This window comes from Cheilinus undulatus, linkage group 15 (assembly GCF_018320785.1).
Source record: "Cheilinus undulatus linkage group 15, ASM1832078v1, whole genome shotgun sequence".
NCBI classification, from domain to species: Eukaryota; Metazoa; Chordata; class Actinopteri; order Labriformes; family Labridae; genus Cheilinus; species Cheilinus undulatus.
Genome location: NC_054879.1, coordinates 29,165,482 through 29,190,832, shown reverse-complemented (window position 1 = coordinate 29,190,832; position 25,351 = coordinate 29,165,482). Strand labels below are relative to the sequence as shown.

Here is a 25,351-nt window from a genome sequence, read left to right as displayed (position 1 = left end):
GAATAGAAGGTGCAAATAAACATGCTGAGCTGTACAGGACTATAAAATCTAATTTATGGACCCATTTGTAGGTAGGATTTGCAGGATTTATTCGCTTTCTCTCCACTAGATGTCAGTGTTTCCCTAACTCTCTACAACAGGTTTATCAGATGTTAGACGAAGTGCTATGTGTCGTGTGTGAAATATCTACGAGTTTATGATTTCATGCTGTGTCTTTTTTGGGGAAAAAAATATAAGAGTTCATATGAAAGCACTGAACAAATCTGCAATTAAGTGTGGCCACTGCATTGCGGCTATTGAAAAAAATGTGTTCAGGCATTATTGAGGGCAGCCAAGTTTCCGGAAGAGCAACTGGTGCGAGTTTAATGGACAAGGAAGAGATATTTGTTTAGGTTTAGTCAGGAAAACAGACATTTTTGTTGTTTCTTCTCGTTGTCGTGCTCTTTTTTAATTTGTTAGCATGCCTTTGTTTGCCCAAAATCCATTTGACCAAGATGTTGGTAAGTAAAATGCTTTTTTTTTTGCCGTATTTAAGTGTCAGATAGCTAACGTTAGGGCCAACAACAGTTGAAGCTAACGTTAGCTTAGCTCCAGTTCGCTGGAGTAGTAAGTTTAGTCACCGCTACAGGTGTTCATGACAACAAGCTCAAGTCTCCGCTTCTTTGTCAGTGTGTTACAGTTAACCTGTGTAGTTGTCATCGAGTGTAAATAAGTTAATCGATCAGTTGGGTTGATTTGATAAGCAACAGCTCGATGAGAAACTTTGAGGGTGATTCATATAAATCGTGACTGTCAGTTACAAGATCTCATGATCTTAAATCAGGTCACACTGGTTACAACATAATAGCTCGGTTATATCTAAAGTTGGCATGTTACGGTAGGATTAGGGGAGTAATGATTGAATCAAATGTAGACATCTAAAATAATCATAAGAGTATAACGGTAGGACAATAGATGATCTCTTCAGATCTACTTGGTGGTCAGTTATTGATTATTTATAAGCCTTACATAGGAAAAGGCTGGGGACGACGTAACATTCTTGCAAAACCTTTGAAATCGATACAGATATGGACAATTCAAATGGACAGACAGTAATCCTTTTCCAAAAAACACCCCTCTTTTTGTAGAATATTATCACTGTCAATTTTCTATGGGTATTCTTTTTTAGTAACTATATAAGCACAAATTATAAAAAGGCATTACTTTCTCTCAAGGCAAACAAGGTGAAGGGAATTTAGATAACTCAATGATAATTTCAACCAAAATGTTGACTCTGAAAAGCTGCCTATATCAGCATGGCTATATGAACAAAGAAACTAATGGGGTTTTAGCCAGGACCCACAGACCTACATCAGCTGAAGTTTTTTCTTTCATTTATCATCATTTCTTTCACTTAAAAGTGTTACATGGACTGAAATTTGTTCATCCTTAATCTTTAAATTGTGTTTTTAAGGACTGAAGTTTTGGGTCTGAAGTTGAAGTATATTTTACTATTGGTTCAGTAAATATTGGCATATCAGATACTGGCAGAAATCCATGCATCCCTAATTGTGAGTCAGGTGTACATCTCTGCTTGTTGATGAAAATTAGTCAGCATAAAATTTTTCTCACATGATCAAAAAAAGGGAAACAAGGGAAACTTCAAGTCTCCAAAATCCAACCGTGAGGAATGAAATACTTAAAGGCTTTCATCTTAAGTTTTTAACTTTGGGCTGGGCAGTGTGGCCTAAAAACTGAGTTTCTGTTGTTTTTTTTTTTCCACACCAAAACTGAATTTAAGATTTTAATTGATTTTCTTTCCTCCTGAAAAAGATGCAGATGAAACAAGTTTTACTTTCATTTAATCAGGTACAGTTAACAGAAGTAAATGGAATTTCCCCTCACAGGTTAAAGTTATATAGTTTCAGGGGAGGGGACTTATTTAACATTAACAGGGTCTGAAAGTTCTTATCTGCTTAAGAAACAGATTGACACTAATGCTGATGTCTGTATTTGACCTACAAAGCAAACTAAGCCATGATTATTGGAATATTGATTATTCTAGCCTATATCTGTACTGTAGTGCTTATCATCTCTACCACTGAGTCAGTGTCTGATGAAAATTTTGCCACATTAACTGAGTGATATGATTGGTGTTTAATATCAGCAGGATGTTTATCTTTTAGATTGAGAGCTCTGGTTATACATAAGATGTGTATATATAAGGACATATCACTTTGGTCACAGTGTCACCAGAACTACACATAAAATGCATAAAATGTAAAGTTCAAGTTTCTGACAGAAGCTTTAACTTTTGGTGTAACTGCTATGAAGTTCAAAATAATATCATGATTTTTGATTTTTGATTTTTTAAATCTTGGTTTTCCAAAAATCTTTTTAATTGATAAAATCAAGGTATTACTCAGCCCTAGGATGAATGATGGTTAGACAGAACAGGCTATTAAAACAGTCTCCTTTAGCTTTAGGTATTTGTGGTTTGCTTTTTGTGACAGTGTGTTCACTCAGCCCTTTTTTTTTATGTAGCATAGAGCTCAAAGTGCATCACAGAGGAATAGCAGATGAGAAATGAGATCAGAAATTGACATTAATAGGTACATTTTGAAAAGACGAAAAGAGGATAGAAATAAAATAGTCTGAAGAACAGATTTAAAACAGAGAGTAAGAATGCAACATTGAGAGCATAAACACGTCTGAGATCTTAACCAAGGTAGTAAAATGACGAAAGATTCAATGCCAAATGAAAACATTAGGTCTTGAATAGACTTTGATTTCCAGAAGCAGTGAGAGCAACAATTTTTGGGGCATAATCAAATATTTCAGTCAGAATAAATCTTCAGACTACTGTAAATTAGTTTAATAAGATTGATCGACTTAATGCTTAAATTCTAAATAAACCCTTTAGCTGCTTCGAGTTAGTTGGTTATAACAGCCAGTCTTACTGATATGTGTTTTAAAAAAAGCTTTACTTATAGTTGTGTTATCCAAATTTCATGCAAACCTCCCCCTACATCATGGGACTTATCACTAACATCACAGTCTGCAGTTCTTGTTGAAGCAGACAATGATGCCTGGTTGAACTGAACTGACTCTCTGAGTGGGATATAGGCAGGATGGTGTTCAGGACTGGGTTTGTTATAAGTTAGAGATGGACACCTAGATGGTTTAAACCTGAGATATTAAAATGAAGCAGAGGGTCAAAGTCTGATAAGAAAAATAATATCTCCACTCCCTGCTTTATAATGAAAACATTTCAACAAAATTAGAGCAGATTTGCTCTGTCACATTGCACATGTCTTTCCATTTAAAGAGTGATTGTTCAGGCTTTTTCATGCTTAGCCGGTTACAAGTTAAAATGCCTTCAGAATCTCTTAAAACATTATATATGTGAAATTAAGTCAACTAAATTGACCGGCTCTGAAATGAAGCAGGTTGACTCTTGCTATTCACTAGCAAAGCATTTACCTGCTGTTACTGGCATGCCATTCTATATTGATATTACATCTGAAGACTAGAAGCTGTGATGAGAGTAAAAATATTTTTCTCATCAGACCATATTCACTGTTTCCCTGTTTGAAACATTTCCAGAAAAGGCAACAAATGAAAACAACACAACAGATGACTGGGGGCTCATTATGGACATCTGTGATAAGATTGGAACGACGCCTAATGGGTGAGCTAGAAATAAGCATTACAATGAAAATAACAAGAGCTTAACAGTATTTGAGTATCACTGTGGTTTTGTAGAAGACCTCTAATATGAAACAGCAAGGACCTAGACAGGAGTATCTTATTGCAAGTTTGTTGTCAAGTTTTCTTTTCACTTTTATTTCAGACCGAAGGATGGCTTGAGATCAATAATGAAGAGAGTGAATCACAAAGTGCCTCATGTTGCCATGCAGGCCCTTAATGTAAGTTTGTTACTTTATCTCATGTATGATATTTCCTTAGCCTTGATACAGAATGCATCAGCGAGGGCAACCATTTATTATTCTGCTGATGCATTCTTCTAATTCTTTATAAAACACACTTTATCAAAGCATTTGTCCAAATGTAAGAAGACTGCAGGTCATGGTTAGGAGGATTCTTCCAGTGCTTGAAATAAGTGAACCCACTATGCAATACATATTTTTAGATTGATAGGGTGTGATTTACAAACTCATAGACTGTTAATGTGTTAAATAAGCATGTCCTTTTAAACAAGTTGTTTTCAAACTGCTTTAAAAACTAAAAAGTAATAAAGATATAGATAACAAAAACCTGAAATGTCACTCTGTCTGGGCTAAAACTTGTGCCCAAATGTTTGTTTTCATGTTGGGATGCTTAAAATATAAATAAGACAAAGGAAGCTACAGTACACCACTGTGTGTTTTTCATATACCTGCAGAAAATAGGTGGAAAAACCCTAATTCACAAGTTATGAAGTATTTCAGAAATGGATGAAAGAACATTTTGATATGTCTGAGAGGTTTTGAACACATCTGCTCCATACAGGCCTGAGAAATCCGCTGCTGTTTGACTGTAATTCTGCTAATACTCCTATTGTTGAATCATGAAACAAGGGTGAAGGTTTCTGGAAGTCTGTATGTCAGTTGAGTAATGTGAGAGCTGATTCTGTCTCTGACTGAGTCATCCTGAGCAAATACTGTCACATGACTTGCTCTATATTTAGATCTCAGTTGACATATTTGGATATTTAAAAGCCTGTATTCTATAAAAACTCCTACAAATCTTCACTTTTTACCAGTATGTCTTTAATAACTGTTATACAAGTTGTATAAAATGTTGTACCTTTGTTGTAATAGTTTGATTATCCACTATTCTGCTGTGATAGGATGAATTCACTCTATTTTGTCTCATTTCACTATTTTGACTTTTCTTGCAGTTGCTGGGTGCTTGTGTGTCTAACTGTGGTAAAATATTCCACTTGGAAATCTGCTCAAGGGAGTTTGCAAGTGAAGTACGAAGTGTGCTGAACAGGGTATTTATCTCTGTTTGTTTTTCTTGTAAACTTGTCCGTTTGTTTACTTTAAATAACCATACATGTCCGTCATCTCTGTGTAAACTCTTGACCCGTGTTATTTCCACACTTATCTTCATGGCTGTTTTACTGATCTGTTTAGGGAAGCTATTAGGGCTGATTTTTTTTGGTATGACAGCTGTCTGTTTGCATGTCCTCATTAGGCTCACTCCAGGGTGTGTGAAAAGCTAAAAGCTCTGATGGTGGAGTGGGCAGAGGAGTTCCAGAAAGATCCACAGCTCAGCCTGATCGGTGCAACCATAAAATCTTTGAAGGAGGAGGGCATCAGCTTTCCCTCCCCGTCCTCACAGGTATGTTCACACAATATGGATGTACGGTTTTAACAGCAAACACAAACAGACACGAGAGTCAAAGGCAGGCCTGCCTTTACTCAGTTTTTAGGATCAACTCTGGCATTTCATCCCACTTTCAACTCGGTAGGTAGCGTTGGTTGTCTCTCAACCATAAGAAAATCTCTGCAGAGATTTACAAAAGATATAGCTGCTGTACATATCAGCCGTTTGTACAAACAAGTAAGTGGAGTTTAGAGGTGTTAAACTAACCCAGCGTTGCCGCTAGACTTTTTTGTCCTCGGTCAAAATGGCTGGCAGTCCTCAAAAATTCTGGTCATTTAGAACAACTACCGGACGTTTGCTTTAACATTATTTTGCAGCATTAACAGCAGCAAAACGCATAAATCTGGTATTCTGTGATACATTGATACACAAGTCTGCGCTAAACGGGAGAGAGGACACGTTTTTATTTCCAGACCTGACCCAAAACCGAGACAGTCGAAACCAAGCCAACAGTAAACCTGAGTAATTATTCCTCCGTTATTGAAAACTGGTAGACACGTGATTAGACACTAGAAACGACTGCACAAAGACTTTCTCTTATTTTTCTTTGTGTAAGTGGTTTAAAGTAAGGCTGCGCGCTTTTGCTTACACACGCAGTCAGTTACACAATATACGCCCACGTTAAACTCATAAACAACAGATAGCGTCACATTAGCACCGTTAGCCTGTTAGCTCATTGGCCGCTAAGTTCTTTGTTGCTTACATCAGCAAAATACCATCCTCCACCGACAACAACGAAGCATCCAACACATAACAAAAGTGCTCTTTTGCGTAGGCTTCTCTCTCTCTGCTGCTGCTGCATCGGCGTTTCAGATGCTCAGTTGTACCGGTCCCTTTGATTCAGCCTCTTCATTACTCACAGCGATGACATACTCAAAATCCCCCCATACCGCTGATGATACTAAGCCTTTGGTTAACCAGGAAAACCTCACTTAGATTAAAATTCTGCTTTATGCGAAAGCTCTGGTCAAACTTTCCCTGCAGAGCATAGACTGTTGCAGAGTCTCCAGCAGTAATGAGCAGACGCAGTAGAGAGATAGATTCGCTTTGACGTCATTGTGCATACATAATTAGCCATGTGCTTGCCGTCTGAGGAAATAAACAACCCCAGCACCGCAGGACAGTAGATGTAGTTAGATTAGGCAACTTTTAGTTTATATTAACGCATTCTCGCAACATATCTTCTAGGTTACACAAAATATAATATGCAAGTATTCAGTATTTACTTATCTGGTCATTTGCATGTTTTCTGCCGGACATTTTGACCGGTTATATTTTTATCTGCTGGACTTCCGCCCTTTTTACCGGCCAATGACCAGCAATTACCGGCTAACGGAAACTCAAAACTAACCATTGTTAACGTGATAAAGTTAAAAATATTTAACCAAAAAAATCGACCAATCTGTTTTGACTGGAAAGGAAAGATGCTCTTAACCTTTGAGAGTGTCAGTCTTTTTTATCTCTGTATTTATGGATTTTATTGCAAACTAAAAACTTCCTTTTAGTATAAATAAAAGTTCAAGCTTCTAAAATTCATACTGTTTTCAAAGCATCTCTCATGTTGTCTCCAAACCCTTCTCCTTGTGAAACACTGATGTGTTGAAGGATTCCTCCCTTGCACATAAAAATGCACCCAAGCGTCCACCACCAGAAAAGGCCTATAATTACTACTAATTTGGTCTAACAAAATAGTTTCCCTTTAGTTCTTCATCTAACCATTCTTGGATGGAGAAAACTTATTTGGCCTGCCACCTTTACTACGATACCAAACATGTTTCAGTTTGCATGAGAAACAATTCACACTCTACAGGCAGCTTAATGAGCATTTAGTTATATCTAGTTGCTAACTATTTACTATTTTTATGATATGATTCCGCATGTTTGAAGTGTTAAAAGTTTTCCTTCACACTCCTTTGTTTTGCTAGTGTCCTCCCTCCCTACAGTTTCAGACCACAACACTAAAACAAGCATGTATGTTTGGAGTTATGTGTACTTTCTGTCCAGCCAGAGGCTGTTTTAACAGCTGTGGTTTCCCTGCAGACCACTGTGTTAGTAGTGTGGATGGTCAGGTTGGGCGGGGTTGTCTGTCTGTCTGTGTTTATATGGCAGGAGCTTACAGTGGAATTTCCTCTTCACATATTTCCCATAAAGCAGTGGATTTGTGTGCATGTGTCTCAGGATCAGGAGTGGGTGTATTTTCACTGGGAGGGGAGCTGTTTTTGGTTTATGTTCTCTTCTTTGTTTGATGTCTGTGTTATTGGTTATATAACAGCATTATGTGTGTCAGGAGTTGAGGTGGACTTTGCTCTCAGGTTGTCGTAAAGTGGCTGACCTACATCTGTATCATGCGAGGTCATGGTCTGTCTACTGACAGTGCTGTATGAGGGTTTTGCTTCTGCACATAGCAACTGGCATGTCTTTGCCTCTCTGCTTTGAAAAAGTATATTGACAGGCATAAAAATATATTTTTTTACCACCAAGTCAAACATCAACACAGGTTGCTCATTTTCTCATATGTCATACAGGATTGATTGATTGATACATCCAGACCGCAAATAAAACCAAAGCAAGGTCATTTGTCTTCTTTCTTGTAAAAAATATTGAATTATACTTATTTTATGCTGCATTCACCTCACAATTCCAGGTCTTATTTCAGGATATTTTAATATACAATACAGCCTGAATTATTTTTGATGAGTAAGACAATCTGCAAATACAGCAAGAACATTTTATTTCAACGTCTTATTTAGATAGAACACACTATTGAAAGGCACTGAACTATTTGATTTTACAAGCTTTATTTGCAGGTATTTGTCACATCATAAAAGCAATGGAGATTTTATTTTTTTCCCCTTTATATATTGAAATGAGATTTTTACCTGATTTGTCAAGTTAAATGTGTGGGATTAGGTACTTTAGATGAAAAATTACAAAAATACATTGCACAGGTTTGAGTTCATGTAAATTGGTTTATGAAATTTGGCTATATCAAATCAAACTAAACTAAAATATATCTTGTAGAGCAGTAACTGAAACAGGTGGTTTGGTTTTACATTATGAAGGTGACTCAGAGTAAACGCCATCTTTTGGAAGTGACAGACAGAAATTTATGAATATGAAAAAGAAGAAGAAAATCCTCTTATTCCAGAGAAGGGAACTTCAGTTTTTATGCTGTTGTCAAACATGTTACAAACTGGATGCTATGTACCTACACTGAAGGAGGGCCGCATTTAAAAAAGAACCCAGGCCTGAGGGTACTGTGCCTTGCTAAAATGAACCTCTGCAGTGCACGGGAAGTAGACTGGCCCCTCTTTAGCCACCAGATCTTATTCCAGACATGGTCTGACTGGGCCTTGGACCAGCATCCCCTGGTTCCCAACTGAAGTCCCTGCAGACTGAGCTTCTGCTTAACTTGCAAAGCCAGTGCATTTGCCAGATACCATTTTTGTAATCAGGTAGGTTCAGCTTGCAAAGCTTTAGTTTGTTTTTTTGTGTGATTATGAACTGACCAATCAATGCCATTTGAGAAGAACAATGCGGCAGCTTTGTGTGTGGCTTAGTTGAATCGCAAACCAGTAACGATGGCAACAGGTGAAGAGATTAGCTCGGATGCATCAGAAGTGATCCACATTTCTTTAGTAAAGAACTGCACTGACAGCTTATCTTGGTGGAAGAGATGTTTTTGCAATTGTCCTGAGTCCTAACTGGCTGCGGTAAGAACTTAATTTACCAACTGGCTCCACTGATAGTAATCTCTTATATTAGCCACCTGCTAAGTCCAGGTTATGTAGTTTACTCCCCATGCACTTTGTCAGATGCTTTATTGCTCTGATTGGCTCATAATCACTGTGACAGACAGAACATTGGTCCAATTATCCTCCAGGATATTCTTGAAGATTCTCCCCTTCCCAAACACTGACTATGGGCTGTTGTCCAGATTGATGTGAAATACACCTCACACAATAGATATGTATATATGGTGTGTCAGGTTAAGCTACTGCTACCCCCAGTGGAAACCAATGGCAGGCTCATATTTATTTCTAAGGACATGTTCAGCTTAAAAGCTGTTTTCCAGCTGAAGTTGCGTGTTTCCTCAAAAGTCATGAATGATTATGCAACAGGATTTGAGAAGTGTTTTCTGCTGTTTAGTGGAGTTTGACACAGTTTATTACCTAATCAGGACTGACTAAACATGAAGCAGAAGCCAAGTGGTTGAATGGCAAAGTGACTCTAACCTATTATACACAACAGTGTGTCCAACACAGGAACATTTAAGTCTAAGTAAGCTATTTGCTACTCTTTGTAACGCATCATGATCTACAACGTTAGACCCATAATGTAATAAGCTAAGTAGGGTTGTTATCATATCTCCTGCCTAGGCAATTAAAGTAATGTGTATTTGATTTATACCATTCTGATGTTTCTGATCAAATCCTGTTTTTACAACAGATCGATAACAGTTCCCTTCTGTTTACAGTAGAAAGAACACTTAAAAATGTATAAACATTTGTGAATTTAATATTAAGGATTTGATGTCTCCTGGGTTTAATTTCCTGACTCATCCTCACTTTGCCATCACCGGCTGAGCCCCATGCAGCTGTGCCAGTCTGCTGCATATTCTGTTATGGTAATGGAGAGCAGGTGGTGTATGAGGCAGCAGGTATGACATTTAATCTCGATCAGCTGATGAGCAAACAGCCGCAGCAGGTAGTGCGACTCGAGCCTTGGGGATGCTTCCAAGTGTTTATCTTTGGCTGTCACTCATGCTGAATTTTAATGTCATCTCTTGACAGCATGCAGGTAGTTTGTTTTTCCACGCCCACATATTACCAAGGCATGTAAAACAAACAAGTGTTCCAGTCCCTGCTGTGTATCTGTCTGCTATTTCCAATTGTATTTTGTTTTTATGATATGCAGTCTATTGTTTTTATGATGTGTGGTTTTAGGCAGAATAAGAAAACAGAACAATTACAGATGCAATGATTGTTCGACCACAGTTCCAAAAAAGTTGAGGCAATGCGTAAAATGTAAATAGAAACAGGATGCAATGGTTTGCATATCTCAGAAACTTATTTATTGCCAAAATAACATTGACAGCATATCAGATGTTGAAACTAAGACATTTCACAATTTCATGAAAAATATTGGCTCATTTTGAATTTGACGGCAGCAACACAGCTAAAAAGTAGTAGGGGCAGGGCCATGTTTACCATTGTGTAGCATCCTCTCTTCTTTTCACAACAGTTTGTAAACTGTGAAGAGAGGAATGTTGTCCCACTCATGTCTGATGTAGGATTCTAGCTGCTCAACAGTCCCGGGTCTTCTTTGTTAGCTTTTGCATTTTATGATGCCAGTTCAGCACCTGGATTCTCCTACTGTGAAGCCATGCTATTGCAATGGATGTGTGATGTGGTTTAGCATCGTCTTGCTGAAATAGTCAAGGCCCTCTCTTGAAGACATGTTGTTGCTGTTGCTGTTGTTGTTGCTCTAAATACTCTTTCTACTTTTCAGCATTGATAGTGCCTTTTCCAGATGTGTAAGCTGCCCATGCTAAAGGCAACCCCATACCATCAGACATGCTGGCTTTGGAACTGTAGCTGATAACAAGCTGGATGGTCCCTCTCTTTAGTCTGCAGGACATGCCGTCTATAGTTTTCAAAAAGAATTTCAAATTTTGATTCGTCTGACCAACAGTTTTCCATTTTGTCTCCATCCCTAAATGAGCTTTTGCCCTGAGAAGACAACCCGTGCACAGAAATTTCTCCAGATTCCATGAATTGTTTGATGATATAATGTCCTAAAGATGGTAGATTATTGAAAGTCTTTGCAATTTTACATTGAGGAACGCATTTCTGAAAATTTTCCAATAGAGATTGATGAATTTCTGCCTTTCTTTTCTTCTGAGCGACGCTGCTGCTCTTAAATGCGCCTTTTACTACCCAGTCATGTTAAAGATCTATTGCTAATTAACGTAATTAGTTGCAGCATTCTCCTCCAGCCGTTTTCCATCATCACCACTTACTGATATTTTTAATACTTAATGTTTCACCAACTGGTAGCATGACATGCTAGTTAATGTACAAAAATGTGAGTCAGTAGTTGTTTTTAGCCCTGCCACAAACTTTCAGCTGACCTGTTTTATCCACTCCAACCTAACTGTCAGGTCAGAGAGCTTCCTTAGGCCACCTCAGGCTGAAGATAATGAGGCAGTTGTGTTTCTGATTTAAGATCTATATCTCTCATCAACATGTAATGCTAAAGATAAACAGCAGGGGGCGATACTGTCACTGAAAATCAGCTATCCACCTCTTATCTTACCAGCAACATTCACTTCCTTCTGACTGTATACAAACACACATAAATACACACACACACACACACACACACACACACACACAGATGTGACCTTATCTTTCCTTTTTGCCCACAGGGGTCTGCTGCAAAGGTCAGCACACCGGCTGTGAGCAAAACATCGGACGATGACAACCTGGCAAAAGGTAAAGAAAGATGGCATTATTCAGCTGCACAAATGCACTTTCACCAACATTGTCAGTCTTTAATTCATCATAAACTTCTACTCTACTTTGCTTTTTATTGGCTCTGCCAATATTCAGAGAAAAGCACTGGAATACTAAGAGAAGGAGAGCAGTCTTACATTTGAAGCATGTTTAGCCTATCTGCGTTGTTGATCATCTTATTACACATTCAAGCAATCTTCTCAAAGCTGTTAGTAGTGTTAAAGATGTCTTAATGAGTGTTCTGTTGACTCGTCTTTCTATTCAAACCTCTTCCTCTCTCAGCCATCGAGCTATCCCTGCAGGAGCAGAAGCAGCAGGCAGAAACACGGCCTCTAAACATGACCTCTGACCCCCCAAACTATACGAACGGTGGTGGGGGGCAGGAGGTCCGGAAGGTTCGAGCGCTGTACGACTTCGAAGCGGCTGAAGATAATGAGCTGACCTTCAAAGCTGGAGAACTTATCCTGGTGCTGGATGACAGGTGAGGTTTATAACACTTCTAATCATCAATCAATTTGGCCTTGACATGAAAAGACTAATTTTAGATCTGCTTGTTCAATTCATAATCAGTTTTATTCAAAGCTGTGATTGCAAGTATACTATACATGCCATTTAATACAACATCTATGTAATACATCCTTCCTTTTGCAAGCCTAATAATGTGAGACCCAGTAATGTCTCTGAAATTTCAGTAGAGGATGCATTTACTCATGCCTGTGTGCTCAGGTCAATTTTTCCATTGTTTGCATATGCAAATTAGGAGATGCAGCTCATTGGAGCTCAGTGTAAGAGTGTGCATATCATGTTTTCTGCAGTAATGTAATCTTTAAAAAGTATTATAATTTCTGACTCCCACTTACTGATTGTCATATCTCAATGCTGTTCAACTGTAATGCAAAATGCAAGAATTTATGCTTAAAGAAATGACTTTTTTTAATCCTCATGATTTGGTCTATATTTAGACCATATAATAGATTCATATAAATATTAGTTTCACAAGTAAAGTAAGGACCACATTTTAAGGCTCAAAATCCTATTAAAAAAAGATTCTCTCTGACTTATCTAGACTTTTGCAGACACCATAAGCAGAGAATTTGTTTTTGTTTAATCCAACCTTTTGATGATGTGAAGCCTCTGACTGCTCTAAAACACAGTCAGCTGCTCACTCAGTATGGCTCACTCTCTGAAGCTCATGTATAAATATTTATTCTGTTTCATGATTTCTATTTGCAGTGATCCAAACTGGTGGAAAGGAGAGAACCACAGAGGAGTCGGCCTTTTCCCTTCCAACTTTGTCACGACTAATCTGAACGCTGAGCCAGAGCCAGGTTTGTCTTAGGATGCTTTTCTAGGATAAGTTTTGTAAATTCTAACCTTTGCAATGCTTGATTTAGACTGGAAAATGTGAATTTTGGAAGTGCTAAGTGAGCCCTTTTCTCCTCAGTGACTTATGTTGAAAAGACGAACAGTTCTGAGGAGTCAAGCTTGGAAACCAAAGTTGAGCCTGAGCCTGCCTGCATTGATGAGGTATTACTACATTTCCTCAGGGAATATTAATTTAAATTCTAGATCATCTCTTTGTCAAACTTAACAACCTCAATCTGTTTCTTCCTGCAGGGAAAGATGGACAGCACGCTGGCACTGTTGCAGAATGCAGATCCTGCAGATCTGTCTCCAGACTCCCCGGAGCTGATCCAGCTGGAGGGTAAAAACCTTAATGCTGGAATAAACCTATTTTCTCCACCCGTCACGACTGCAGCATCTTCACTCTTGTCTCCTAACTCTGTTTCTGTTTCTGTTTCTCTCCTCTCATTATATCTGAACAGGTGCATGTGCACAGATGAACCCAATGATTGATGAGAAGCTGCAGGAGATTGACAGGTACTGTGGTATAGATGACAACTCAGTTCATTTTTCTGAAATATCATGAATCATTCTTTAAAGGCCTTGCTGGTGTCTGAGATTACATAACATACTTTTAGCTAGTATAAGAATGAAATATACAGTTTCTGAATTCCGCTGGCTGGAATAAAATCTAAACAACAACAAAAGATGACAAATAGAGATGTGGTGTTCAGATGTCCACCTTTGTTGCCTACCTCCTGATTTGACTTGAGGACCCTTGATGTGGGTTGCGGTTTCATAGATGAGTTTTACATAAGAAAGATAATCTATAACAGTGACATATAGAAATATTCATCCCCTTGGATGTTTTACTCTTTTATTTATGATTTTTTTTTAATCCATCTCCTGATATATACTTTCAATAACCTTTTCTCTGAGTTGCTTGAGTGTTCTTTTGTCTTTTTGGTGTAATGGTGGCTCTTTAATGACAGCCATAAACAACCATAAAAATCTTTGAACTGTGGGAAATATTTGACATGATTTAAGTACTCTGCTGAGTATATATATATATGACATAAGTAGACACTCAGTATACATCTACAGTATACATTCTAGTGCGAAAAATTCTACATATATATTTTAAAGATGGCAATGACTTTAAAAGCCTCAAAGTCTGTTATTTTCTGCAAATAAAAGTGTTCACACTTCTGTATTTCAGGAAACACTCAGAACTGTCTGAACTGAATGTGAAAGTTTTGGAGGCGCTGGAGCTTTACACCAAGCTCATGAATGAGGCTCCGTTCTACTCAGCCTACTCCAAGATGCAGACACAGTATGGCCCAGCAAGCTCAGCCCCAGCTATGCAGGTCAGAAAACCATCCTCCTTTGTGCCTCCCAAAATCTCACCTCAGAAGCAATAATATAAACTTGCATTAAGCATTGATAAACATACATTTTTAATATAGGGTGTGGTTGTTCTGGATTCAACAAGCGTCTGTTAGCTGACAGCCAATGACACAGACACACTATAAGAATTAAAGCATGAGAACATTTTGATGGTAAACAGGTTTTTGTTTTCCAGTTGCAGCTGCAAGCCATGATGTTGCCAAGGTCTGCATCCCAGTTAGCCTGCACTTGCCAACAAAAAGCAGGGAAATATGATTAAATTATTAAAACATTTTTTTTTTGTTCTCATGAGATGAGACAGGATCTGACAAGACAAGATGAGGGAATATCTCAGATTCACAAGATCAAAATAAGATCTTATAATTCCAACACGTCACCGATCAGCTGTGATCTGTTCCTTGCTGACAGACAAACAGCTTAAATTTCAGCAGTGTCCTCTATGGTAATTGCAAGTTCAGTGGAGCAGCATCCATCACACTCCTTTAGGGTGGATGCTGCTCTGTGTCTGTATACTGATGTCTCAAGACTGAAACATTAAAATTTTGGAAGCTCTCGTAACACCCTTAGTATGGACTTAGTAAGAGCTGGTAACAGCAAAGTACTTCCCTCTTCTCTTTTGTGCTGAAATTGTGCTTAAACAGTCAAATGGTTGCAAATTAATTCAGTTGAATTCATTTATTGATGCCTAACTTATGGATAAAGAGATAACATCTAATAAAAAAAGGCTCAAAGAGGATACAAAGACTAATTAAACATCAGAAAATGATGGAAAAAGCCATGAAGTGTTGCATAAGAACTTACCACAATGCTGGAAATCTAGTTTTAATGCTCAGTAAGTCCTAGTCTGAAACTTCTGCATGTATATTTTCCATGTGCTGTGTGGCTTTAGTTCATCACACATGTTGAAAAGAACTATTAACAGGCATTCACCACACAGATGGAGCTTAAGATGCTGCTGTTATCATGCTCAAACCAGCAAACTGTGGGTTATTTGTTTTGGAAATTCAAACCTTGTCGTGTACTGTATCTCTCAGTTTTCTTTTTAGTTTAGCGTTTTTTTTTTCTTTCGCCAATCCCATGCCTTATTAATGTAGCTTTGAATCACAGAACATTTAAACTAATCTACATGCCTGCCAAAAATCAGTTGGTCAGTTTATCAATCACAAAACTCTTGGACACAACTAAATGAAAGAATACAAGATAAAGTACAAAATCACACATTCACCAAGCTCATCCATGTCATGATTTTTCATTTAAGACTTGGTCACCAGCAGAAAACCCATTTATTAACACTGTTTTAAAGGCGTTGTTCCCAGACAAGACAAGATAAATAATGATTACGCAATCAAATACAGGTATTTTGTGGACAAGATCAATACTGTTAAAGGGTAACAAAATTAAAACAGTGGTTATAAAGATTTTTCAATAATGTACCAGTTGTGAAGTATGTTCTCAGCCAAATACTCCTCAGAGCCTGGCTCCCAATGTGATTTAGTGAACAATAATCCTATCCCTGAAAAACACTTCATGATGCCTGCCAGCTTTAAGCACCTGTTTGCTAATTTCTCCTCTGCTAAACAAGCATAAAGCCTGGGGGAGGTTTAAATTATGTAGTAAAAGATATCTTTCTAAATACTGAGGCATTTAAATGTTTTTTATTTATCACTCCTTTTTTATATAGTGTAAAACTAAAAAGAATAGGTTTTCTATTTCGGTGACAGGCCAATTTACAAAATAACACTCATCTCTGAAAATACAAGGAGATGTCTGCAAACTTTAAACAACTTTGCTAATTTCTCCTCTCAGAGCAAGCACAAAGATTTGAGGAGGTTTGAAACTAAACGTAGAATATGTCTTTCTGGATACTCCAGCATTTTCAGTTATCTATTTTTTCATTGTTTTTTTACTGCTCCCTATCTATTCTCAACCAAAATTAAAAGTTCTTGATTTTCTTTCTCTTTTTTGTCCAATATTAAAACTAATGCTGTGCAAAAAAATTCTGTACTAAAGGAACATGCACCTAAGTTATTGCTCTTTAAAGTGATTGAAGTACATAAATAAATTCATCAATCATGTCCCTGCTGAGACAATTTATGAAACAAGAAACATGTCTTCAATCTGTCAGCAACATTTTGCTTATTCCTTCCCTGCAACAAAAGCAAAGGTTTGAAAGCACATCTTCTCTGACACTAACATTCTGAATGACCTATTTAGGCTTTATTTCTCCTATAACAGTGTTTCAACACCTATTAATTTTCTTCTTCGCTCAGATTTAGGGCTGAGTAATAATGGAAAAAACTGACATAGTGATACGGTGCCTATAAAAAGTATTCATCTCCTTGGATGTTTTACCCATTTAGTAATTTTACAAATAAATCAATCAATCTCTTTTAGGTTGGCTTTTACATAAAAATAAAATACAAAAAAAACTTAAATGTCAAAGTGGAAACAGGTTTGTAAAAAGTCATATCAGTTAAATATAGATATGTAATGTAAAATAGGTGACTGCATTAACATTCACCGTCTTCAGGTCAGTATTTACTAGATGCACCTTTGGCTTCCAGCACAGGCCACTTATGCACATATATGGATGAAAAATTTACAAACTTCCCCATGGAATGAAGGTGTTCTCAGCATCTATGAGGAGCTCATAGATGCTGAGATGTCCTTAAATCAAATTATTGATGATTTGTGCTGGTTTACTGTTCCTTGATGCATAACGAGTCAATAACAGCATCACCAAGTCATACATAATTTAAATATAGATTCAGCCAGAGGTTAGTTCGCAGTTCATAAATAGTGATGACTGAAGATTTTCTCCATTAATGAGGCAGGGTGTTTTTACAAACTGTGTGTTAACTACCTCTGTGCCCACCCACAGTCATGCTCAGTCTGTTACTGTTGTGTTATTGATGCTATTGATTCTATTAATGGGTGCTTTATTTATTCCAAAGAAAACAGAGTGCTTATGCAGAGGGACAGCCTCACTACTGTACCTATCAACTAACATTACATTGTATTCCTCGAACCCTTTGCTTTTGTGTTATATTTAACCAGAAAAACAGTTGATTTAGCTTCTTTTATACTCATCCAGATAGCTTGACATTCAGTCAGCCTTTTTTGCCTCCCTGGAGAGTTGGAGGCGGCCTGCCTTTTCTTGGCAGCGGCTGTTTTCTCTGTAATGATTGATGTCACTGTCTCTCCCTTGAGACTTAGAAAAATGTCCACTTCAGTGGGCAGGCCCACACCAGAGTGCTGCTCCATTTATCTATTTATATAATTATTTATTTGTTTTGCCCTTCATCCTTTTTGTTTTACAGAGTACAATACCTCCCACCTAGGTTATTCTTTCACCTCCAACAACACGGATTATGAACTATAATAAGATTAAAAATAAGCACTTATAATTAGAACAGTAAGATCCTGATACTGCTTATCCTCAAACTAAACTTCATATTTTATATAATGTTTCATAACAGCTACTGCGTGTCCTTTGGTATCCTTAAAAAGGTGTGAAATATACTGCAGCAACACTACCTGAATAACCAAAGCAGTCTGCACTTTATTTATCCCGCGACTGTTTTGTATCTCACATTCTGTATCGAACTCCCACCACCCAGACATTTTCTGGAGGCAAAATCTCAGTGATAGACTTCTCTTCTATTAGCATAGGCTTCACAATGAAGAGAGGTAGATCATATTAACTCGCTGATCGCTGTCCTTAAACTGTTTAGTTTGAGAAAATCTTTGCTTTCGTACCAAGTTGGGGAAGTTTTGCCATTTGTTCTCATGATTAAAGGTCTTTTTGTGGAGGAATGCATGATGTTGAATTTGTGCCAATAACCGATATGACAATTTTTACAGATCTTTACAATATTTAAATGTGAATTAGACTTAAAACTTAAAACCTTTAAACATGCTCTGAAATGTATGGAATGAATATAAACAAAGAAAAGGCTTGAGCTTACATAGGTCTGTTGGTCCTGCCTAAAACTCCATAAACCTATCTTACTAAAGCTGATATTTAGAGCCAGAGTTTTTCTCCCTTCTTGTTTTCTTCTATCCCTGCTCGCGTTTTCCCCTTTCTATTTTTCTGAGGATGATTGTAGGTAGTAAGCAGTCAAGGTAATTAAAACACTTTACTGAGAAAAAAAGAAAGCAGAGAAATTGTTTTTGTGGAGACAGTGAAACCTTATTGGAGGTCAAGTTTTACTTTACTTTTGGTTCTTTTGTTTCCCCAAGTACTCTCCATATGGAAGCAACTAAATGTTTGCAACCCAAAACAAATTTCATGTGTATCTCATCAGGTATCATATCCTAACATACTGTATTATTTCACATTGCATTGCATCATACAGACTCATAAACAGTGAAAATGCCCCTTACAATTTAATTTTATGATATAATTGCTGTCATTAAAGAACTCCTCTCCTTTGATTTGCTCAGGGCTACCTTGGCCCTGCTGGAGCCCCCTATATGCCTCCAGTGATGCCCCAGGTTCCTCCTGCTCAGGCCTACAGTCTACCCAGCGACCAGCCTGGACCTCTGCAGTCACTACCCCCTAACGTCTCAGCCCCACCCAACACTCAAGCTGCTCAGCCTCCCTATATGAGGTAAGACAGCAGCCCTACAACTCTAATCAAACCCTGCAAGGCTGCAAAGACACTCTCAAGGACTCAAAACCTCTAGGGTCTGGTAGTCATGCCCTCTATCTTTAGATCTCTGTAGTCATTGGATTGCTTACCACTTGATCCACTTAAAAGGATTTATGCTGTGTCAGTTGTTTCAGCTATGGGCTTAGTTTTTGTTTTGTGATGTTTCATAAATGTATTTTACATACAAGTGTTGAGAATTATTTTAATTCAGTTGCCTAAAATCTTTGATTTGGAAAGTAGGATTTGTAAAAGTTAATAGCAAAAAGGTTCGATTATAGAATAATAATATACATTTTACTGCATGAATGCATATGTACATCTGTTTCACTTTTTATGTGGTAACAATTGAATTGTGGTTGTTTTCTTGAGATCTCAGCTTCTCTGAGCATGGTCATTAATTAATTTTTTCTTATTATTATGGGAAATAAGCGTTGTGTTACTGAGATAAGGAAAGAAATAAGTTAAGATCTCTGGAAAAGAACCAAAATTTACTTGTTATTACAGAAAAATCGGGTAAAATAAATAAAATATATGGATGAATGTCCTTCTAGAGCTTCTGTATTGCTATACGGATTTTCTATTATCTTTCATATAGTGTCTACTGCCATATCATAATGATGCCTTTAAGGATGCAGTCATACCCAGCATATCTATGAACATCTTAGATTGTACAGGATGTACTCCTCTGCAATCAAAGCAGAATGTTCAGTATTTTGAGTCACTTTTTCTCAATTTTGCTCAAAGTGTCACATCTGTATTTTCTCTCCAGCAGCGGCATGAACGCCCAGTACATGAACCAAGCAGCTGGAGCTCCTTATGCACCCCAGGCAGGCGTGGCCATGGACATGTCAGCCTATCACAACTCCAACATGCCTCCCGTGTCCTACCCTGTCTCCGCTCCTCCTCACCAGCCTCCCCAGCAGCAGCAGGCAGCATATTATCAGCAGCCTCTGCTGTAAAACTCCTACTGACAGCAGACCTGAGATGAACACGTACATCAGATAGTTCAGCCTCCTGTGGTGTGTTCATTTGGCTTACCTTCTCTGTGTGTTTGTGTGCGTGTTGTTGTTGCTTTGGGAACATTCCTTAAGACATTTTTTTGTGCCTGATAAGCTGAATTGAACACACCATGAGAGCTGAAATAACGCAGGACTTTTGTTAATCTGAGTAAGGACTCTGTCTCTCTCTGTGCATGTCCTCAGCTGCTGTTTGTGAGGCTGAACATCACAAGGTGGCAGGAATTATCTCCTGTCTTTCTCTTTTTTTCATGGCTGACAGTGAATGCAGCACCCTTCCTCTCAAATACAGAGTTGGGTTTGCACCAAGACAGGATCATACAACGGTCACTCATCGGCCCTGTTTACACCTTGCGTTGAATGGTTCCTGGGGGATCAGATAACAGGTGTTTGGCCTTGATGATCGTTGTGAATGCACTCTAATGTATCATAAGGAAGAAGAGAGGTCTGGGATGCCTTCATCCACATTGCTTTGATCATGTAAATGCTTATGCGTCCTTGGCAGAAATAAGCATCAGCCCCTTAAGAGGGAGAACAGTTACGCTTCCCTCTGGGTGAAATACCTGATGCATTCAGTCCCTTAAAACAGACAGGTGCTTATTTGTATGCAAGGCAGGGCAGTACTGATTTTAAGTATTTAAGTGCTATCCAACTATTTTCAGATCACCCAGAATGAATTTTAACGCAAGGGGTAAACAGGGCATTGGCTAACTGAAGAAATTAGCATTTTGCAATCCATAGTTCAACACAATGCTACTCCCACACATCTATCCTCTTTAAATAATTCAAAAAGCATATTTTCTTCTAGTGTGTAAACAAAGGGTCAGGGCACGTTCACAATGATGCAGAAAAATGTGAAAGCTCTGCCTGTTTTGCCTTTGTTGTGGCTTTCTGGTAACACTGTTCATCTTGTCTGCACCAAAGTATCTGCAGAGCTGCAGCTTTACCCATAGAACTGTTGTGCACTCTGTCTCGAATCAATTTAAAAACATGGGCGCATTTGAATAAAACAGGCTAAAATAGCTGCTCTGCAAGTAAAATTTAGATGAGTCGTGAGCCTCTTCTTAAAGTTGCACAGGCTGTATTGATTGTACCTAGAGCATCTTTTCTTTTGGATGTGCATCTGGAAAACACTACTGAATTGTTTCTAGTGTAGACATCTTGCAGGCAGATATTACCTTTACACAATTTTGCAGAAAAGCAAAATATAACTGTTTTGCTTGGAAAGTACTCAGCTGCTCAAAGTAAGTGATTCTTAAGCTCTACTTGAGCTCCTGCACAGCTGTATGGATCATTATTGATTTCTTTTAGATGAATATTAGTGAAAATAGCTTAACTGCAGTGCTGTTCAGAGCTTTTAGGCATGTTTGGGCAACACATTTAGGCTGAAGTTAGACGTAGATGTGGGGAGTAAGCTGCCTGAGGACACCTGGGGGGATTGACACAACCCTGATAGTGCTCTGGATGTCCTTGCATGTTACCAGGGGCATGGCTCAAGTCCAGGAGATCTCATCGGGGGGAAATCTCTGACATTGCCAAAATTAGATGGTACATATTCTATTCCAGAAAAAATGATTAGAAACATAATTTACAATGGCATGTTAGAGCCCACATAAAAACAGATTAATTTTTGATTTTTGAGCAATGAAATATTCAAATATTCAGGCAAAAAAACTGAGATTTTTGAGATTATAAAGTTGTACATTTACAAGAAAACAAACTCTAGAGATTAGAGTTTTCAAAAAAGGTTGGAAATTTACAAGAAAAAAATGAAATTTCATAGTTTTAAAAAGTCAGAACTTTTGATCTTGCAATTTAAACATTAGTAATTTTTTTTAAATCAGAATTTCCAGCTGTGGAAAAGTAAAAATTTTACAAGAAACCAACCTGAAGACAGTTGGATTTTGACTTTCCGACTTTAAAATCTCAAAAATGTAAAGTTTTGGTTCATGTAAATTTATGCCTTTTAGAGTAAAAAATATGTATATGTTTTTTTCATAAATTTTCTACTTTCTAAACTAGAGAATTTCAAGTTTTTTCTTAAAAATGCACCAATCTCCTATATTGTTATTTTTTTCTAGAGTGGCCTTAATGTATTATTGTAACAATGGATAGGTTATACATAGATCTTTTGAAGAACAAGTGTATGTAGGCCTATTATGTTCAGATTTTGTCAATGAAAACAATTAAAATTGATGTTTGATTTTTTTCAAGTGGGGTCTTGGGGGGGCTAAGCCTCTCTTAGTTACAAGTAGGGGGGACCCTAAGGAAAACAGGTTGGGAACCTCTACCTGAGGTTACTGCCCAGGCAGGTAGTAGGGTTGCTGTGAGCTCCGGGTTGTCTCCGGGATGTCCCAAGGCCTTGAAAATCACTGGTGGTCTGAGAGCATATTACCAGGGGTAAAGAGGCCCCGACAAAAGAGATGCTGTCAAGCTCGAATGTGGACACACGTGTTGGTTGGCATGCATCAAGCTCGACTCTGGCCTGTCAGGGACTGTGAGGAATCCTTACGCCCTAGATAACTAAAACTTATGTACATAACTGTATATGAACAGTAGACATCCTGCAGGCTGAAAGTAACTTTTAATGATCAGCCAGATTTAATAAAATGTCTCTGTTTTGCCAGGAGAACTGAGCTGTCCAAAAAGCCTCTTAATGGCAGCCTTTGCAATCATGCACAAAGTGTTATGGTGCCAACTGGTGCAGATTGAACTTCATTTAACACCTAAATGGCTTTTTCAGATGAATCTGCATTAATGTGAACACAGCCTAAAAGTTTTACTTCGAAATGACCTCCTTGTTTTGAGGTGAATTCACAGGATTGGTGAGAGAGCTCATGTTTCTGCAAAGCCAGCATATATTGGATTTATGGGATGGGGCTTAGGTGCTCGCTCCAAGACAAAGTGTTTCTGTTTTTTTTTTCCTTCCTCACCAGCATCGTCACTGTAGCTGCTCTGTGCTCTGAACAGAACATCCGAAGTAACAAATTACATTTTCTATTATATGTGTAACAGTTTTTTGTGTGAATGGTCTAAAATACTTTTCCATAACTCACTACCTTGTAATGCATTCTGTGGTTGTATTTGAGATATTTAAGAGGATGTTGTTTGTTTTTTTTATGTATGTATGTGTTACGTACGTATCTGTTTGAGGTTAGAGGGCTTGCAGACATCTGGCTCTTTATCATTGTAAATTTTTTTGCAAGGATCATCGGGTTTTAGGTTAAACTCATGAGTTAATGGTTTCATCTTTTTGTTTGTCAATCTGATGGAAGAATATCCTCCTTGCCTCTTCCTCTTCACACATGGGTTCTCTTCCATCTCTCCTGAACCTCTTTAGGTCCATGTTTTATGCAAATGCACGATTCTGAGATTTCTCCCGTCTTCAACTTTTCAATGACAATGCTTGTACTTTGATTTATATGTATATTGAAACCTTATACATGTGTAACTTACATGTTTGGAGATTGTGTAATAATTACTTTGTTTCTGCTTTTACTTTGATTGTCCAGGCAAAAATGTAAAACAAATTTTCAGAAATTGTTAGCTGCTGTTTTGAGGAGTATTTGTTTAAAAAAAAAAAAGAAGTGTGACATGTTTTAAATTTTGTTTGTCTTCAGTTTTGAGGTGTTGATTAATGAGCAGCTTTAAAAATAGAAGCCACAGTTCTGTAGCGTTGTAGTTATAATTTTAGCCTGAATTCTCTATAGTTCCTTCCCACGCCTCTGATAAAGGGCATTGTATATTAGATGTAAAATACCTGGTTTCATCAGTGACACTGCACCTTAGCTTTGTAAACATTTATTTACCACTGGATGCCTTTTTTCTCTGTGAAAAACAAAGAAAGACATGGACACAGCTTGGCTAGTAAACGTCTGTCTGAATCATCTGAATATGTAAATCTGTATATTTAAAATATTCCAGGAAGAGTTCCTTTATCCAGGATTTTAAAGTGCTTTTGTAACAGAGCAAACTTATAATATTCTTTGAAATAAAAAAGTAATTACCTGAGTTGATGAGATTCCTCTCAGTACATTTCCCTTTGGATGTGTTTCAGTGATTACATTTACGCGATTAAGAAGGTGATTAAAATAGTAACTGTCCACCTAATTATCCTTTCCTTTTTCCCTGCACACATCAGCAGCTGCACATGATAAATGAGCCCAAGATTACCCAGAGGACATTATTTATTCATTGATCTAGGCCTTTTCTTTTCCTTTATAGATGGTGATCGTTATTTTTCAAAAAGAAGCACCTGTGACCCTAAAAATGCCACCATTATTGTGTTGTCAAAGTGCAGGTATAATCTGTTTTTCTTTTTTATTAAATGCTAAAGGCCACACACCACACGCTGATCTGTAGGATGCCATCAGGATAAGAACACAGTGGAGACTTTCTGCAGACCTGCAGTGGGATTTTTCTGAAAACAGCGCAGCTGGCAGCTCAGTCTGGTGAGGATGACTTGGGAGATTTTATCAGCTGTTGTTTGTCCTAGTTGCTTTTCCAGACATGAAACCAGAAAGATTTATTTTTAGGAAGAAAACTGTTTTAAACTATTATAAAGTCAGTGCTTTTGAAACTGTATCTCTCCTGTATCTTTTGATAAATGATTTTTGAACTATTTAAAGTTATAGTTTAAATGAACTAGAAGTGCTGCCAGGAGGTTGTGAAAGTAAAGCCCTTTCTTGTGAAAGTAAAGTGTGGTCTAAAACATAGGACAAGGGTGGCTTCTGTGGTAGTGCAACGTGCAGAAATATTACAAGCAAGATATCACATTTGCAAGAAAGGGATGAACATGAGGCCAAATAACCTTAAATTCTGACACTTAATCAGTTCATCCTTTTTTGAATTGTGGGCTTTTATGCCTTTATTCAAAGGAGAGGACAGTGGAAAGAATCAGAAACAGGAATGAGAGTCGGGTAGAGACATGCAGGAAAGGATCCACAGGCTCTACTTGATCCCAGGAGGTCCGTGTACATGTGGCGGGACCTCTCCTCTAGGCCATCTGCACACCAAATCAGTTTATCCTTAATTTAGA

The 25,351-nt window shown here is 37.8% G+C and overlaps 1 protein-coding gene across 1 annotated transcript; it reads left to right on the top strand.

The window, feature by feature from the left end:
- The first annotated feature begins 346 nt into the window (after positions 1-346).
- Positions 347-24,342, top strand: stam2 (signal transducing adaptor molecule (SH3 domain and ITAM motif) 2). The gene is made up of 14 exons (XM_041806879.1): positions 347-500; positions 3,586-3,670; positions 3,833-3,908; positions 4,883-4,978; positions 5,182-5,328; positions 11,804-11,870; positions 12,174-12,372; positions 13,125-13,219; positions 13,336-13,418; positions 13,509-13,596; positions 13,718-13,772; positions 14,455-14,602; positions 19,089-19,255; positions 20,067-24,342. Exons 1-14 carry the CDS (start codon positions 461-463, stop codon positions 20,254-20,256), a joined length of 1,536 nt encoding a protein of 511 aa, XP_041662813.1. The 5' UTR covers positions 347-460; the 3' UTR covers positions 20,257-24,342.
- The last annotated feature ends 1,009 nt before the right edge of the window (positions 24,343-25,351 follow it).

Excerpts from the sequence above, each read along its gene's own strand:
- stam2 (XM_041806879.1), top strand. The coding sequence starts at position 461 with ATGCCTTTGTTTGCCCAAAATCCATTTGACCAAGATGTTG. Across the intron at positions 501-3,585 it reads TCCATTTGACCAAGATGTTG|AAAAGGCAACAAATGAAAAC; the intron begins GTAAGTAAAATG and ends AAACATTTCCAG. Across the intron at positions 3,909-4,882 it reads TTGCCATGCAGGCCCTTAAT|TTGCTGGGTGCTTGTGTGTC; the intron begins GTAAGTTTGTTA and ends CTTTTCTTGCAG.